Source organism: Ipomoea triloba, chromosome 10 (genome assembly GCF_003576645.1).
Source record: "Ipomoea triloba cultivar NCNSP0323 chromosome 10, ASM357664v1".
In the NCBI taxonomy this organism is placed as follows: Eukaryota; Viridiplantae; Streptophyta; class Magnoliopsida; order Solanales; family Convolvulaceae; genus Ipomoea; species Ipomoea triloba.
Window position 1 is genome coordinate 23,246,426 of NC_044925.1, and position 17,533 is coordinate 23,263,958.

General features: G+C 35.4%; 3 protein-coding genes across 3 annotated transcripts; 1 reads left to right on the forward strand and 2 right to left on the reverse strand.

The window, feature by feature from the left end:
* Positions 1–4,657: 4,657 nt before the first annotated feature.
* LOC116032561 (leucine-rich repeat receptor-like serine/threonine-protein kinase BAM3) lies at positions 4,658–8,260 on the forward strand. The gene is made up of 2 exons (XM_031275191.1): positions 4,658–7,582; positions 7,733–8,260. Exons 1-2 carry the CDS (start codon positions 4,990–4,992, stop codon positions 8,068–8,070), a joined length of 2,931 nt encoding a protein of 976 aa, XP_031131051.1. The 5' UTR covers positions 4,658–4,989; the 3' UTR covers positions 8,071–8,260.
* A 3,465-nt stretch (positions 8,261–11,725) lies between these two features.
* Positions 11,726–13,214, reverse strand: LOC116033331. Its single transcript, XM_031276084.1, has 2 exons — positions 13,209–13,214; positions 11,726–12,490 (listed from the first exon to the last, which is right to left on the reverse strand). Exons 1-2 carry the CDS (start codon positions 13,212–13,214, stop codon positions 11,726–11,728), a joined length of 771 nt encoding a protein of 256 aa, XP_031131944.1.
* A 338-nt stretch (positions 13,215–13,552) lies between these two features.
* LOC116032913 (plasma membrane-associated cation-binding protein 1-like) lies at positions 13,553–15,290 on the reverse strand. Its single transcript, XM_031275651.1, has 4 exons — positions 15,049–15,290; positions 14,871–14,960; positions 14,497–14,581; positions 13,553–14,123 (listed from the first exon to the last, which is right to left on the reverse strand). The coding sequence occupies exons 1-4, from the start codon at positions 15,157–15,159 to the stop codon at positions 13,771–13,773; spliced, it is 639 nt and encodes a 212-aa protein (XP_031131511.1). The 5' UTR covers positions 15,160–15,290; the 3' UTR covers positions 13,553–13,770.
* Between the last annotated feature and the right edge of the window lie 2,243 nt (positions 15,291–17,533).

The window sequence follows — 17,533 nt, forward strand, 5'->3', positions numbered from 1 at the left end:
AAAAAAAAAAAAAAAAAAAAAAAAAAAAAAAAAAAAAGAGGAAAAAAGAAAAAAAGAAAGAAGAAAGAAGTCTCTTCTTTTTCACCTAAAATATCCTTTCTTAAAATAGGATTTCATCGGGGAACCAAAAAGTATTCAAAAGATGATAGTATGGGGGGTTAAATGACAAAACGATTGTCTATGACTAAATTTGAAATTGCCACCAAAGACAAGAAACCTCCACTGGAATATTTATTTATTTTTATATTAATAAGTTATAAGTAAAAGTTATTTACATCTTTTTATTATAATTATTATTAATCTTTATGACTATTATAAATTTTAATTCATAATTCTATTTTAACAAATAATAATTATTAACATCATTAAAATGATTAAATTTTTATTAAAAAATAAATTTGTAATATATTTATGTTTTTATTTTTTTTTAATGAACCAAATAGAAAAAATATAAATTTTCTAATTTTTCAGCCAAACAGAAAATAATTGTTTTTTGTCAATCAAAAACCAAACCAATTTTTTTTTTAAATGATTCATTTTTAGGAAAATATTTTTCATGTTACCAAACGAACCCTTAATGTTACGAAGCGCCCATAAAAGTATTGTAGGGAAAATTATCTTTATATATATATTATTATTTTTATTTATTTATAGCTAGACTCCAACTCAACTTTATTTAAATATATAGGTTAGCAAATTATCTGTGTTTTCAGATGCCAATACGACAGTATGTGTCATGTTACTGCCAATCGGATTCATCTTAAGAGTTAAAAGAGACCACAAAAAGTGAAAAAAGAAGGGAAGGAACTTGGAATGCATAATAACATGGAAATCTTTTATTTTAGTTTTTCAGATTTTGAGTTTTGACCCTTTAAAAGAATTGAACCAAAAACGTGTTTTCGAAATCAGAAATGTGTTTTCAAAATTTATTTAATTAAGAAACAACTTTATTTTCCAAAAAAAAAAAAAAGGAAAAGAAAAGAAACAACCTTAAATTTTTCTAGAAAACTTTTTGTTTATTAGGAAATGACACATAAAAATGTTTTCAGACGAGTTTCGAAGAGTTATGAATATGAAATATTGTAACCAATCTATATACATATTAGTACATTTTTTTTTTATAAAATATCTGATGAAACACTCCCAATTCGGATTTAAAAGCTCCCCAATTATTTTGAGTACATGGTTAGGAAATGACACATAAAAATGTTTTCAGACGAGTTTCGAAGAGTTATGAATATGAAATATTGTAACCAATCTATATACATATTAGTACTTTTTTTATATATAAAATATCTGATGAAACACTCTCAATTCTGATTTAAAAGCTCCCCAATTATTTTGAGTACATGGTTACGAGGATATCTAATGTTACCAAATTGCATAAAGAATTGAGTTTAGCTTGATATGACCTTCAAGGATTACGTTGTAAAATGAAATTTTCTTTTGTTAAAGCTAAAAAGAAATAATGTTGTACATATGACCGTGTTCTCTTCTTTAGGAACTGCTGGGCCAGGAGAAAATCAAAAGGGGGAAGAGGGGTGAAGATGTCATGTCAATCGTTAAACTAATAATAATGCATCCTGGATCATCATCATATCATCAATCCGTCAACGACATAGTAAACAAATATTGCGACAATCTCCCTGCTTGCTTGCGACGACTCATTCTACTCGATCTCACCCAACATCTATCTCCCATCCATTATCATCAACTACTATACAAGTTTGATTTAGTCTTAACAAATATGCATCATACCAGCCAACCCAACCGACTCAATCAGTTAATTTGGTAACTACAAAATTTTAAATTTGAATTTATGTGAAAGTTTGTTTATTGAACTTTTTTATTTGAATCAATCAGCTATCGATAATGTAATCTAAGTTGGCTTACCTCTTTATGATCTTTTGCTGATTATAGTTACAAAGTGGGTTTCACCTAAAACACACTTTTCTGTAGGATTTTTTTTTTTAAACATGCATCATAGCCAATACTTTACTCAAATTTTATAAGATCTAATACCAAGTATAGTACTCAATTTTAGTGATTTTATCATATTCGTTAGTTTTAAATAAATAATTGTCATATTTTGGTCTTGATTTTTATGATTTCATCAAATTTATTAATCTATTAATAATCCATCTCTCTACTATTAACTATATGGACAAATATGTAAATTCTAAATGTCAACTCTTATATATGTGGCAAAGAAAGATAGGACCGCTAACACCATTTAAACAGTAGGTACTAATTTTATATCATATGTCTTTTGATTAAGTTAATAGTTTCAAAAGCTTTCCCCACTATTACTACCACATTTAGATTTTGGCCTCTAATCATCACTATTAAATGGAGTTTGCAAATATTTTTTTTTTGTCAAATATAGGATATGTCATTCAAATTTTATAAATTTATCCTAACCCAAACAAATTACATGATAAAGGACTAAATTTGATAAAATTAATTCCTGCGTTGTGGCTTTAATTAGGAGCTGCTCCACAATAAATAAATAAATAAATAAAGTATTAAATTTATGATATTTTTTTTCATCATTCAATCTCCTCCTTCCAAGCATAGCAAAGATCCCTTAGAGAAATTAAAAGTAACGGCAATAATTAGAGGATTTCAACAAGAGTATGCAGTTGGTTTACAAGATGAAGAAAATATTTGCCAAAAGAAATTATAGGAATTTGTCTCTAAGAATGGAAAAGAAGATTTTAGAGGTAATTTGAAATTTTTAAAATTAAATGTAATAAACTCATATAAAACGTTACTTGAAGCAGCATTTTAAATATCAACGCATTAGTGCCAATCAGTTAGTGTTACTAGCTAGTTAATGTTACTAATTTTTTTACCAAATATTAAGTTTAGTTGTTTGACATGGTGAAATCAACCCAAAAAAAAAAAAAAAAGACTAATCAACCATTTTCCATGCATATACTCTCATTGTATGAGCAGAGTAGTGTAAAGAAGACAAGCCTTTGGTCACTCATGGTGCTAAAGACCATATATATATGTGTATTGATTTCAATAGAGTTTCAACCCTTATTACAATGCATGAAAGTGATATTTATAAACTTGGGTTGTTTCTGGCCAATAAAATATACGGAGTATTATTTAAAGGGATTTAGGTTGGAATTTTAGGAAAATTTACCAGTATTCAAGGATCTAAAGAAGTTACAATAAACTCTGTGCATCTACGAGGTTAATATAAGATCGATTAAGTTCGCGTCTACCGTGTTAATTAATATAAGACAAAATTATTGGTGCAGGTCAACCAAGCGAATCTTCATTATAAGTACGTTTGAAACAAGTCTAAGTTTTCTATTTGATTATTTGTAGCTTACTCGAACTCGAGTTGTTGCATTATCGTTGAACTTTGAGGGTCTCAAGAGGTTACATTATGTTTTCCCAACAAATTTATAATTCAAGGACGACATAGCCACCTAGGTTTCAGACTTTGTATACTTAAAGATATATGATGGATACTTTATATTCCCCTCATATTTGATTTACAAAATAAATAAATCTGGTGGGCTATGTTAAAAAAGCTCGAATTCTGAATATCTGACGCTCAAAAAAGCAACAATGGTGATCTTTGAATCACCACCCAGCAAAGTAAGGAATCAAAGAGCTGCAAACTAGTGGAATACCTCACTTCTTTTTAGGTATTTTCCTACCTTAATTAAACAAATAAACAAAACAAATAACAGAAGAAAAGGCTGTATGATATGCCTTGCAAAATCAAGATTTATATAATATTATTAATTATATATGATTATAAGTTTAGCATTTAATTAGATTTAGAATCCCACAGACATAGCCTTAATCGATTGCTTTGCTTTATCCTCAGCCGCCTGTCTTCATTGACCACATTAAAATATACACCTAAGTACATTCCTCAACATCCCCTATTATTCCATTTAATCATTTCTTTCTTATATATTATTTTTATTATTAAAAAAATATATATATATTATGTGGGCATGCACCTTTTGCTTTTGTTTGAAGTGGTCTAAAGTGAGATGGGCTGGCTCCCCAAATGCTTCTTATTTTCATGCAAACATAAAAAGAAAGCAAACATGGTCGAACCAAGGCATCTGTCCCCAGCTTTAAAAGAATAAAGGAGAATCACAGTGAAAGATATAATAGACATCACTTACTATTCCTATATGTACTATACTTGCCACTATCACTTAAAAGCTTCTGTCCTCACATAGTTAATTTAGTAACTTTTAAATAGTAAACGCGATAACGTGATGAAAAAAGATAATCGCCTAGTCATATACTGCCACAATGTAAGATTAGAAATCTTTTATTTTTATGAATAGTTTTTTTTTTTATAAAAAACCCAGCTATTACCCGAAGGTGTATACTGGGTAGACCCTATTTTATGACCCTGATAGGCAAAGAATCACAATTCACAAGGAGGTAAACCAGCCTAGATTGTTATAGTTGATCGACTCAAACTAAAGAGGTAAACCAACTTATGTTGTTCATATTGACTCAAACTCACCAGAAGTTGAACTTAGAACATTGTGGTTATCGAGTCTGCAGTTTGATTGATAGGTTTAATTGATGGGTAAATGAGTAATTTGAGGTGAAAAGGAGGATGATTTGAGGAGGGAGGAATGGTGAGTGAAAGGAAACGGTGTGGTGTGGTTGGGGTCCTGGATGGATATGATCTTTATGCGTATGCATGTTAACTTTGCTTTTGCTTTTTTCCATTGATAAAGTTAAAGATGATGAATCCAAAATGCACAAATGGGAAAGAAAAAACTAGAAATAATAATATGGAAAAGGCAAAGCAACAAATCAACAGCATCCAAGGCCTTAGCTTTCCACCACCATTCTTGCTTCTTCTGCTATCAGCTGATAACCTCATCAATGCACCAATTCTTCAACCCAGAAAAACCTGCTTCTTTTCTTCTTCTCCTTCTTCAATACTTCTGATAGCAAAAATCCATTTTCTCAGTTTTCATCTCCCACATGGCGGCTCTCACTCTGCACCTACTCTTCTTCTTCTTTCTTGTTTTTCTCACCTCAGCCCATGACAGTCTTTCTGTGTCTGTTAGAAGACAAGCTGCTATTCTGGTTTCTGTAAAACAGAGTTTTCAAGCCCCAGATCCTAGTCTGTCTACCTGGAATATATCAAATTACATGGAACTATGTAATTGGACAGGCGTGACATGCGATTCGTACAACAAATCAGTAGTTTCGTTAGATGTTTCCAACTTGAACCTCTCTGGTCCTCTGTCCCCTGCAATATCTGAGCTTCAGAGTTTGGTGAATTTGTCTGTCGCAGGAAACAGCCTGTTTGGGGATCTCCACAACATTTCTGGTCTCAGATTCCTCAACATATCAAACAACCTGTTCAGTGGATGTCTCGACTGGGATTTCTCCGGTCTGGTTGAGCTTGAAGTGCTGGATGTTTATGACAACAACTTTTCGTGCCCGCTTCCGGTTGGGGTTACGAAGCTCACCAAGCTCAGGCATTTGGATTTCGGGGGGAATTACTTTTCGGGGAGAATCCCTCCGGGGTATGGCGGGCTAAATCAGCTTAGGTTTCTGTCCCTGGCTGGGAATGATTTACGCGGGTTGATACCTAGGGAGCTGGGGAATTTGAGTAGCCTCAAGTGGCTTCAGCTTGGGTATTACAATAGGTTTGATGGGGGAATTCCAGGGGAATTGGGTAGGCTTACCAATTTGGTTCATTTGGATCTTTCTAGCTGTGGCCTGGAAGGTCCAATTCCAGGAACACTGGGAAACCTTAAGAATTTGGACACTCTTTTCCTGCAAACCAATCAGCTTAATGGTTCAATTCCTCCCCAGCTGGGAAATCTTGGCAGCTTGAAATCCCTGGATATCTCCAACAATGCACTCACCGGGGAAATCCCGGTCGAATTCTCTGCACTCAAACAACTCACCATCTTGAACCTTTTCATCAACAAACTCCATGGCCAAATCCCTGAGTCCATTGCAGAGTTGCCCAATTTGCAGGCTTTGCAGCTTTGGAGGAATAACTTCACTGGTTTCATCCCTCAAAAGCTCGGGCAGAACGGTGAGCTCATCTTGCTTGATCTTTCCACCAATAAACTCACTGGCCAGATACCAAAGTCCCTCTGCTATGGGAACAAACTGAAAATCTTGATTCTGCTTGACAATTTCCTGTTTGGGCCTTTGCCTGATGATCTTGGACAGTGTCAGACTTTATCCAGAGTCAGAATAGGGCAGAACTACCTGAGTGGACCGATACCGGATGGATTCCTCTATCTCCCAAAGCTCACACTGGTTGAACTACAGGACAATCACTTCACAGGAAGAATTGCCTTTGAGAAAACCTCAGCATCTTCCAAGCTGGAAGGCCTGAATCTTTCAAATAATCACTTGTCTGGCTATCTTCCCACCAGTATTGGAAACTTTTCGGGTTTGAAGAATCTTATGCTAAGCGGGAACAGATTCTCCGGCCAAATTCCTTCTGAAATAGGCTGGCTAAAAGGAATCTTAAAGCTGGATATGAGCAGAAACAACTTCTCTGGCAACATTCCATCAGAAATCAGCAATTGCCCTTCCCTGACTTACCTGGATTTAAGCCAGAATCAGCTCTCAGGTCCTATCCCGATCCAACTAGCCCGAATTCGAATCCTAAATTACCTCAATGTTTCCTGGAACCACTTGAACCAGAGCCTACCTGAAGAGATTGGCTCCATGAAGAGCCTAACTTCTGCAGATTTCTCCCACAATAACTTCACTGGCTCCGTGCCTGAAACCGGGCAGTACTTATTCTTCAACTCCACTTCCTTCACCGGAAACCCTTATCTCTGCGCCTCCTACCTAATCCCCTGCAACTCTTCATCTGATTTACAGTCCCAATTCAAAAACCAAAGCAACAAATCCAATGTCCCTGCAAGATACAAGCTGATATTCGCGATGGGGCTTCTGCTATGCTCCCTGGTTTTCGTCGTCTTTGCAGTGATCAAGACAAGGGAGGTGAGGAAAAATTCCAGGTCCTGGAAGCTGACAGCCTTCCAGAAACTGGATTTCGGGAGCGAAGACGTGTTGGGATGCTTAAAAGACAGCAATATCATTGGCAGGGGAGGGGCAGGGGTAGTGTACAAAGGAACAATGCCAAATGGACACAATGTGGCAGTGAAAAACCTGGGAATCTGCAAAGGCTCCCATGATAATGGCCTGTCAGCAGAGGTTCAAACATTAGGGAAAATTCGACACAGGTACATTGTGAGGCTGCTGGCCTTCTGTTCAAACAAGGAAACCAATTTGCTGGTTTATGAGTACATGCCTAATGGGAGCTTAGGCGAAGTCCTCCATGGAAAAAGCGGAGGGTACCTGAACTGGGAAACCAGGCTGAAAATCGCCATCGAAGCTGCAAAAGGCCTGTCTTATTTGCACCATGATTGCTCCCCTCTCATCATCCACCGCGACGTCAAGTCCAACAACATCTTGCTGGATTCTGATTATGAAGCCCATGTCGCGGATTTTGGACTAGCCAAGTTCCTGCAGAACAATGGAACCTCAGAATGCATGTCTGCAATTGCCGGCTCTTATGGCTACATTGCTCCAGGTATACTAAAAATCTAAGCTGATAGTTGGACTGTACATTTATGTTTGCATATTATATGTTCAACAGCAAGCTGATAGTTGGACTGTACATTTATGTTTATATATTATAAATTTGTTATTTAACTTAACATGAAATGCATATGAAATGCAGAATATGCGTACACGCTGAAAGTGGACGAGAAGAGCGATGTGTACAGCTTCGGGGTGGTGCTACTGGAGCTGATAACGGGGCGAAAACCGGTAGGGAATTTCGGGGAGGAAGGAATGGACATTGTGCAGTGGGTGAAAGTGCAGACAAGACGCAGCAAAGAAGGGGTTGTGAGGATCATAGATGAGAGGCTAAAGAATGTTCCAATTGAAGAAGCCATGCAAGTGTTGTTTGTGGCAATGTTGTGTGTGGAAGAGCAGAGTGTGGAGAGGCCAACCATGAGGGAGGTTGTCCAAATGCTTGCCCAATCTAAACAGCCCAATACCTTCCACATTCAATGATCACTTGTTAATACACCACTCTTTTAGTCTTGTTTAATCTTAATCTTATCTTTCAATTAATCAACTCCCAGATTTTGATCTCATCTGTTGTGGCTTTTGTTGGATTAGTTCGGTGTGAGGGTATGGATAATATGTATAAAATGATGACTATAATAATTATAAATTTCTCTATAGTATTAGAAATAGTCAATTACTATCCACACCGGTTTAGCTCACTGGTTTCGTAGGCATAGAAATTGGCAATTACTCTTTCTAGTAGTGGTTGCGGTTTCCCTAATCACCCACAATAAATGATCAATTACCCAAGTTTGGTGTTAATTCATCTAAAAGGCTTAAACTATGGATCAATGTTCATCTTGCATTGTAAACCCTGTTCCAAAATAATATTTAAATTATGTACTTGCAGTAAACATATTATACACATTTAGTTAATAAATATAACATATTATGTGCCTTAGACCTTAATTAATAAATTATATACTTATTACAACTGCTAAAATTAATATATTATATACATGCTGTTTATACATTATGTACATGCAATTAGTAAATTATACGCATGCAGTTAACTTATTATTTACCTACAATTACTACATTATATAGCTGCAGTTAACATATTACATACATTCAATTTATTTATGAGTACATAATCAATTAATTGAGCATAAATAATATGCTAACAATAATCTATATGTACATAATTTGAATGTTATTTTAGATTAATGTATACCGTGGTCAATAGTATAATTTGCCTTCTAAACCTAGCAACACTGTATTGGGCCTTCTGAGGACTACAAGTAATGGTCCCTTATAAAACAGAAGTCCAAGTTAAAAGACGGGCCAACCTCTTCTGTTTCCTTTACCTTTCTTTCCTTGGAGGTGTTGGCCCAACCAAACATCGTCAAACTGTTGGTTTTTTTAGTTATCGGCTCGTGGTTGGAATTGGTTTGCAGCACACAGAAAAAAGAATGTTTTGTTCCTGGGACTGTTGAGAATATAATATAATATAATTTAATGGATTGTAATCCAGAAAGAGATGAGAGTGGGTTTCCGTCCGACCGGAACACCCCGACACACCACATGGTCGGACACAGCTGGAGCCCCTTTGGCACGTCCCCTACCACTCACCATATGCATGTCTTTCAACTTACTAACAATACTGCATTTAATTTAAGGGGCCTTTGTTCGTTATATGTATACACCCAGTCCCAAAGCTTCTGAATTGGCTGTGGGGCTGTCAACCTTTTGTGTACACATGGGCAAATAGTTAGCTGATAACTAAGTTGTTCATAGTTGATCGGTTCAAACCAAAAAAATCACTAAGTTATTTTATCAGGAATTGAACTTGTAACGTTCTGGTTATCAAGTCAATAATTTGATCACTTGACTGGGTTGTCCCTGGTTTGATTATATTTTCTTTTCATAGTTTGTTTGCATTACTTATCATTTATATTTCCCTTTTATTAAAAAATGATGATTTAAAAAAAAAAAAAACACGAATTTGCCCTCTTATAGTCTTCTTTTAACTTTTAAAGCTTTTATTTTTCTTTTTTACTTTTTAGTGTATGACCTAATCTATTTATATGTATGTATGTGTAACTTTCAAAATGTTGGAGATATGGGTACCTACTCCGGCCCCCTCTATTCATCCAATCATCCCCACCATGATTATTTTGTTCAATTTGAACATGCATGTATACTACAAGAGTTTTTCTTTCAATTTATTTTTTTCCTTTTATTAAAATTTTAAAATTATTTTTTTTCTCTTTAAATGTTAAACTATATATAATTTTTAGAGTAAATAAATTTTGAAAAAAAAAATTATTGAGTTTAGAAAGTATGTGATATTGTGATCTCACACATAGAATTTCTCTTATTATTACATTAGGGGGGAAAAAAAACAAGTAGCCCATAAAGGGGTAGACGAGAAGTTGGAGCATGATTCTCATACTAGAAGGTCACGAGTTTGGTTCTTATCCCAGTGCACACTCTCAAGTAGAGACGACGAATTCTTCTGTGTTGAGCCCAATGTCAAGTTTATGATTGTGTGGTGCTTTCATTGTATTTGGTAATTGGTATTGAGATTTGAATTGGAAGTCTTTATTGTTTAATTTGTTGTTTGCATTTTGAATATATAGTTGGATGAGTTGTACCGATTGCGACTAGTGGACAGCTGATATAACATCCTTCTCCCAGCAAGCTACCAATTTCAGATATTAGTAGGCCATTCTTGGCCTGCAAACCATTTTTTTAAAAATAATAATAATAATAATAATTTCAAAAAAAAAAGTGTATTAAACAATTTCATATTTGTTTCGATTTTCGTAAATTAAATTCTGTTAGTTGAGGATATTAAGATGAAATAAGGGTGTGAGGATTATTTATTGCAAAATTCATTAGTTAGTTGTTTCCTCATCAGTTGCACCAACTTCGACCATTAGGATGCTATGTTTGTGGAATATGTGATCTGTCAACTGCTTAGCTCTTTAATTCTTGCGTGTGGGAAATCTTGTTTGGTTTGATTTGCCTTTTTATTTTATGACCATTCTCATTCTACTTTATCCTAATTTTACATGCGTGAATTGAATTTTTAAAATTCTAATTTTTCAAGATTAGTAGGTAACTGTTGATTTGGTTGTCATGTGAACTTTTTACGTTTAGAATTTCTTTAAGACCATCGCCAATGATCTTCTATGATAGTAAGAGATCATCCCTCATATTGGATAACCACAACTATCGTCAATAAGGAAGATAACCATAATTATTGTTTATAATGAAGGTAATCACGGCCGTGTTCGTCTCAAAGGTTCAAATCTAGACCACAACAACAATGGTTGCCATTGTTTTAAAACATGCATATGTATAACGTAACTAGCTTAAGGGGTTATTAGATGGAGTTTTTTCATATATGGGCACAATTACACTATTCGATCTCTCAACTTAGAGAGTTTAATTTATTCTATTAATTGATCTTGTTTTATAAAGTAGATCAGAATTAATTTGACTTACTTTTAAAATGATAATTAAATCTTAAAATTTGTGATTAATTGATATGGATAGTAAGTGAAAGCTCTTATATATAAATAAAGATATATATATATATATATATATATATATATATATATATATATATATATATATATATTAATTTTTAAAAAAAATCATTATAAAATGATGATAACTGTACTACTTAAAAGAAATGAAGATTCTAAACATATATCACTGCCCCAATGATTCTTAAACAAATGTTAGTCTTTGAATTGAATTTTAAAAAGATTTTGGATTGGGTACGTAAAAGATTGGGTAAACCTCTAGTGATTAAGGTGGACAAGTAACTATGGATAATGATGTACGTACTTTTTAAATAAAACCAAACATCAAATAGTATATTGGATCCATCCAATGTTTTTTGCAAGTAGAAGCATGATATATATGTTTATAAGGTGTTGCTATCAAACATCAAGCTTCATCATATCATCTTATTTTTGTAATAACTTGTGATATACAAACTCAAACATTACTATAAAAAAAAACAAAAAAAAAACAAAATAAATAAACCCTCCCAAAAGGAATGGTCAAATGAGTGATGCATGATTTTCGTATCTGAAGGTCACGAGTTTAATTCTAACATGGATAAGGATGGGATGAAATTCGACTATTCGAGTAAACAAGACAAGGATGAAGGGGATTTTAAAATCCCCTCCGAGAACGGGTACAAGGATGGGGAGAGGATGAGAACAATTGCAGAGGCGGAACCACCACGGCCGAACGGCGATCCTCCAGCCGAACGCCCTCCTCCACGTCCACGCGACTGGCGACCTCCCTGAGCAGTGAAAGCCGCCGGCGCAGCACCTCCAGGCAGAGCGTAGTCATCACCGGCGATGAAGTCCTGCGCGCCTAGCAAGTCCGCAAGCTCAAGGAGCGTCATTGGATGCCCCCGAACCGCCAGCGAAGACGTCACCCCCTTGAACTCCGGTCGAAGGCCACGGAAGACATACAGATTCTGTTCTTCCAGCATCACATTCCGGCCGGCGAGAGCTAAATCCTCAACAATTAGCCGCGCTCGCCCGAGGTACTCCGCCGTCAACGAATCTCCTTGCCGGAGACCATGGAGTTGGCTGAGCAAGTGAAGCTGACGGGATTGAGAGGCCGAAGCAAGGGACTGCTCAATGGCATCCCACAACTCCTTCGAGGTCCGACAGCCGACGGCGATGGAAAGCACCTCCTCCAACAGCGAAGAAACGAGAAGAGACAGCAGCTCCTGATCACGGCGAAACCAAGCGACGTACGCCAGATTCCGAACACGTGTAGCAGCAGCGGACGAGGTAGCATCAGACACGGCAGTGAGGAATTCCGGCGGGCAGATACACGATCCATCAACGAGATTAATGAGATCATGTCCGCGTAGAAACGGTAGAACCTGAGTGCGCCAAAACAAAAAATTGCGGTGGTTGAGTTTGATGCTAATGTAGTGATGAGCAGAAGAGAGCGACGACACGGGAGCTGGCGCCGCAGAACTCACAGCAACATCTGAAACGGTCCGCTCAGAGGCAGAGCCGTCATTCGCAGCCATGGGAACAAGAACGAAACCCTAGCGACTGATACCAGATGAGAACAATTATGTTTGTATTAGAGTTCATCGGATATAACTGTAGGAATACAAGAGTATATATACAAGAGAATCATAAGTAAACTAGGACTGAGACTTATAGTATGACTCTATTATGTAGAGTCCTAATAGAGAGCATATCCTGCCCCAGCATGTCCACAATATATATATATATATATATATATATATATAGTTATTTATTTATTTATTTTAAATGTAGAATGAATGAAAGTAGAGAATTTTTTTTACATCCTAGGTGAAGACTAGGACACGTGTGGGGATGAATTTAAGGGTGGGGGAGGGGACAACCTCATTGACAACCTTAAAATGTAACTTTCTTACCTATAAATTAAATCAAATATTACAATATTTTAATCAACCTTTAGAGATCGATTAATACAAATTACATAGTATGTTGCACAAAATCCAAATCTAATACTCCGTATGATCTAAATTTTGATTCATAATGCAGTGTATGTTTTGTTTTATTAGTAGTTTGATAATACCAATTTCTTAATATTGATAAGACCTCCATTAAATCAACTTAAAAGAAATTTTATAAATAAAAATCGTGAATTTAAATCTCACTCGGTAAAAATTAATTGAATCTTAATTTGTTTCACTAATCGAATGTAATTAATTTTTTAAGAAGGAAAATTGCTTCGCATTTCTTAATGAAGTATCTAGAGATATTCAAAATTTGAGTTCATTTTATTAAAATTATTAGTACAAAGTATATTTTTTTATGTGTCATTTATTTAAAAGGAAAAGAAATTACATATACAAATAAATAAAACAATTGGAAATAGAATTTATGAACCATAATCTTAATTTAAAGGGATTTGTACAAAATAATAATTTGTTGAAGCATTATAGTACACAAGGGAAGAATTGAATAGAAGTAAAAAAGGAGAAATAGAATTTATATTATACATATATATAATCACGAATAAATATAAAGAATAATAATTAACAAAGTACAATGTTTTGTCTTCTCACAACACAAATTGAATTTTTTTTTTTTTTTTGCACAAAAGTCCCTTTTCGGAGCAAATTAACAGTTTGATGACTATATTCACCTGTTGCAACGATCAAGCCTTGGGTGGCTCGGCGGCGGGTTCTGCTTTCTCTTCCGCCTTCGGTGGTTCGGCGGCGGCGGCGGTTGTTTCTGTAGCCGGAGCACACTCAGCCGCCGGTGGAGCTTCAGCCGCCTTTGGTTCTTCCTCAGCGGCCGCTGCTATCTCTTCCGCTTTCACCTCAACTTCTTTGCTTGTTTCTTCCTTAGCCTCCGCCTCCGCCGGCGCCGGCGCCGCCTCCTCCTCCTTCTTCTCCTCCACCGGGATCAGCACGGACACTTTCTCAAATATGAATAAAACCGGTCCCGACACGTACGCCGGCCCCAACTTCGTACATGCCTCGCTCACCGCCTTTGATCCCGGAAAATCTTCACCAACATGTCACATACAATAATTATTATATATTCGAGTTGTTATTATTACTTATTGAGTGACTAGGAAAATTCGAAGCAAAAAGATGCGCACAGTATAAATCTAATCTTGTAATACTAGCTAATAAAGAACTATAAGAAGATGAATCACTCTAAATTATACATAGCTGATCGTTTCAAACTAGTTTAGGTTATACATAACTGATTAGTTCAGATTAAGAAGATCAATAACGGCTTTTAAACAGCATAGCTAGTATATTTATAAAGACGAGTCACTCACTTATCCTCTATACTTTATAATAACAGTACTCGATATAATCTACTACAGGGTAAGAACAGTTTAGAGCAGTAATAAAGGAAGTATTATTACCGATCTTGACAAGCTCATCCAGGAGCTTCTGAACATCAGCTGAGTGCTTCTTCAGCCCTGAGTCCTTTGGCTCTTTTACCAAACCCTGTTTTTTACAGCGAAAGGGTATATATCAGTCATTTCATATTTAATTTGTCGGGATCTGAATCTCAACCTCCAATAAATCCTATGTACATAGAAAAACATACATCATGGTACCAAAGACATTACAGTACATGAAAATCACTGTAATTTTTAACACCCCCCAACTTCTTACTCCACACCCACCCATCTCTTTTTCTTTTATTTTCTCCAGGCTCTATAAATATATTTGTGACCACAGAAAAAAGGAAAAACAGTTGTTTTTGTATGGATTAAGGAAAAAAAGTGGTGACCTTTATCTCAGCGGAGCAAGCTTCATAGACTTGGACAACTTTGGGTTGAAGTTCAGCCTTCTTGTCTTCAAACTCCTTCCCATACTGCTCCTGTGTATTCATCATCATCATACATATGATTAAGAAAAACCAAACCAAATCAAAACAAAAAACAAAACACTAATCTTAGTATAGATACCTTAGAGTCATCGAAGGCCTTGCAAGCCTCAGCTGCAGCAGCCTTCTTGGTGCCGTTCTTCTCGAAAACCTTCTTGATCTTTGGGAGAACCTTAGCTTTCCAGTAGTTCATCTTCGCTATGGATGATCAAATCCAAAAACTGAATAGAATTCAAAAGAAACTATGTGTGCACTGTTCCTGTGGCTTACAACAACAATGGTGGCTCAATCCTCAGCGCTCTGATTGTTGGGTCGTTACCACACTGGCAGCTGGCTTGGTTTTATGATGTGTGCGTGGGCCCGCTATCCTACTCAGCAATACTTACAAAAATCGCCACTCCAAATGCTAAATTATAATTTGCAATTGACGATTATGCCAACTGTCTACCTCCCAACTTGCGCTGTATGTTTTCCTAATCATAATCTTTTCCATAAATTAAGAGCGATCCTTGCGTGCCAGCAACAATCTTCATTTTTATTGTAATTAAATTATATATAAAATGTCAATAATAATTTTAGAATGTAACACCTAATAAAATGATGTCCGTGCCATGCCATACAATAATAGCATTCAAATGATAACTACAGTTAAATTTCATCGAATGAATGCTTATATCACAATATATATGAGCATTAAGAAATTAAAAACATTATTTGCACACAAAATTTTACACATATGTCCATAGACATTGATATGATTTTACAATTCTTAATACTTGTGGCCTTATGAATTGATAAACTCCACCAAATATTATAGGAGAAGGTATTAATTTTTTGTTTTTTGGACAAATATTGTGTTCCCTACTATACTACATTAGTATTATAGTTGTATCTAAAGGTATAATTAAGACTAATTTAGTTGAGTTTTAATTTTAAGAAAACGTTGTTAGGACTTGCTAGGCAGGCTGTAGTTGTAATTCAACTACAACCTAATTATATGTTGATCACAATTATATTGTTTGGTTGGAGGGAATTGTAATTCTCTTCATTTGTGGAATTGAAATTCATAGTGCTCTCCAAATGAATTCCAATTCAATGGTGAATGGAAAGGAGGAAAAGAAAAGAAGATAAAATTACAACATTATCCTTTTGGTGATTATTACTGTTATTATTATTACTAAAGTCATTTTAGTCTTTTTCTTTCAATTCTAAAAATTCTATATTTACCTACCAAATAATGTAATTTAAAAATTTACTTTATTCTCATATTATTATTTTTTTTCATAAAATTATAATTCACTTTTTCCTTAATTCCTTCCTTCCAACTAAACGCTCTGCTAAGATTTATGAGGGAGGGGCATAATGGGGAGAAGAAAAGAGAGATAGGGTGACAGCTGGCAAATGGGACCCATTGAAAGGTGGCAGTATTGAAGGTGGAGCCAAGCGGGGCCCAAGGTGGATGGTGATCTGTAAGAGATCCATTTTGTTTGTCGCTTCAAAGCAATTAGTACAATTGGCCATTGGATGCTGAAGAGGGAGTTGACGGTATAAACTTCACGGTTTGGCCTACTCACGTGGCTTCGCTGGTTCTACAACTTCACGCCGTCAAGCCCCCCCTCCCCCTTCTCACTTACACCCTGTTCTTCGCTGTATTTACTCACACTGCCACCAATTATGACCTGGAATTTTCTTTTTTTCCACTTTTACCCAGCTCGCCAATTTTTAATTAAGACCACGAAAATGACATTTTTATTTTTTAATTAAAAAAAAAAACATTTTTTGTTCTTCAGAAGAAAAAAAAAATGATACTCTATATATCCTTCAATTATACAGATGAAATAGATACAATTGTTAATCATTGATACATCTATTTTTTTGGTTCTCGAGTTAATAGATTACAGAAAAAATATAGTGAAAATGTGATGTAAATTATTGCGTGAAGGGGTAAATTAACAATTCAGCTAGTTACTTGGAGTAGTAGAATATTGATACTACTAGTAACGTTAACTAATAGGGAATATTAATTATTAGTTGGTTGAACAACGTTGCATTAATTAATAGCCATGAATCAATCATGCATGCAAGCTTAATCAATCATTAGAGTGCTAATTTGGTTTCTTAGGTAAGCACATGGGATGATTGTAATTTCGATTTTTGTGGAGGAAATCCGACAAAATTGGTCCACGACAAGAAGAACCGATTTGTTAATATATGATTGGTGAATAAAGAGATTACTGAAACAAAATTGAATTTGAAATGTAGGTTTGAAAATGATGGGGTTATGGGACTCTAAGTTCATTTTATTGGGAAAGTCTTGACTCAAGTGAAGATGATGAAGGAAAAAAGTTGGCCCAAGACTTATTGGATTAGGAAGACATGTTGGCCCAAAAGAGAAGAGGGAAGACATGGTGGCCCAAAAGAGGAGAGAGAAGGAGTTTGTTGGAATCCTCGCGACGGGGGTGCCAGGTGAAGGCAGCAGCGCACCACACCATGGCCTAGAGTAAAATAGTAAAGGATTTAACCAACAAGAATCAAGCCTAAGACCTCCAACTTGCCACATATGTCCC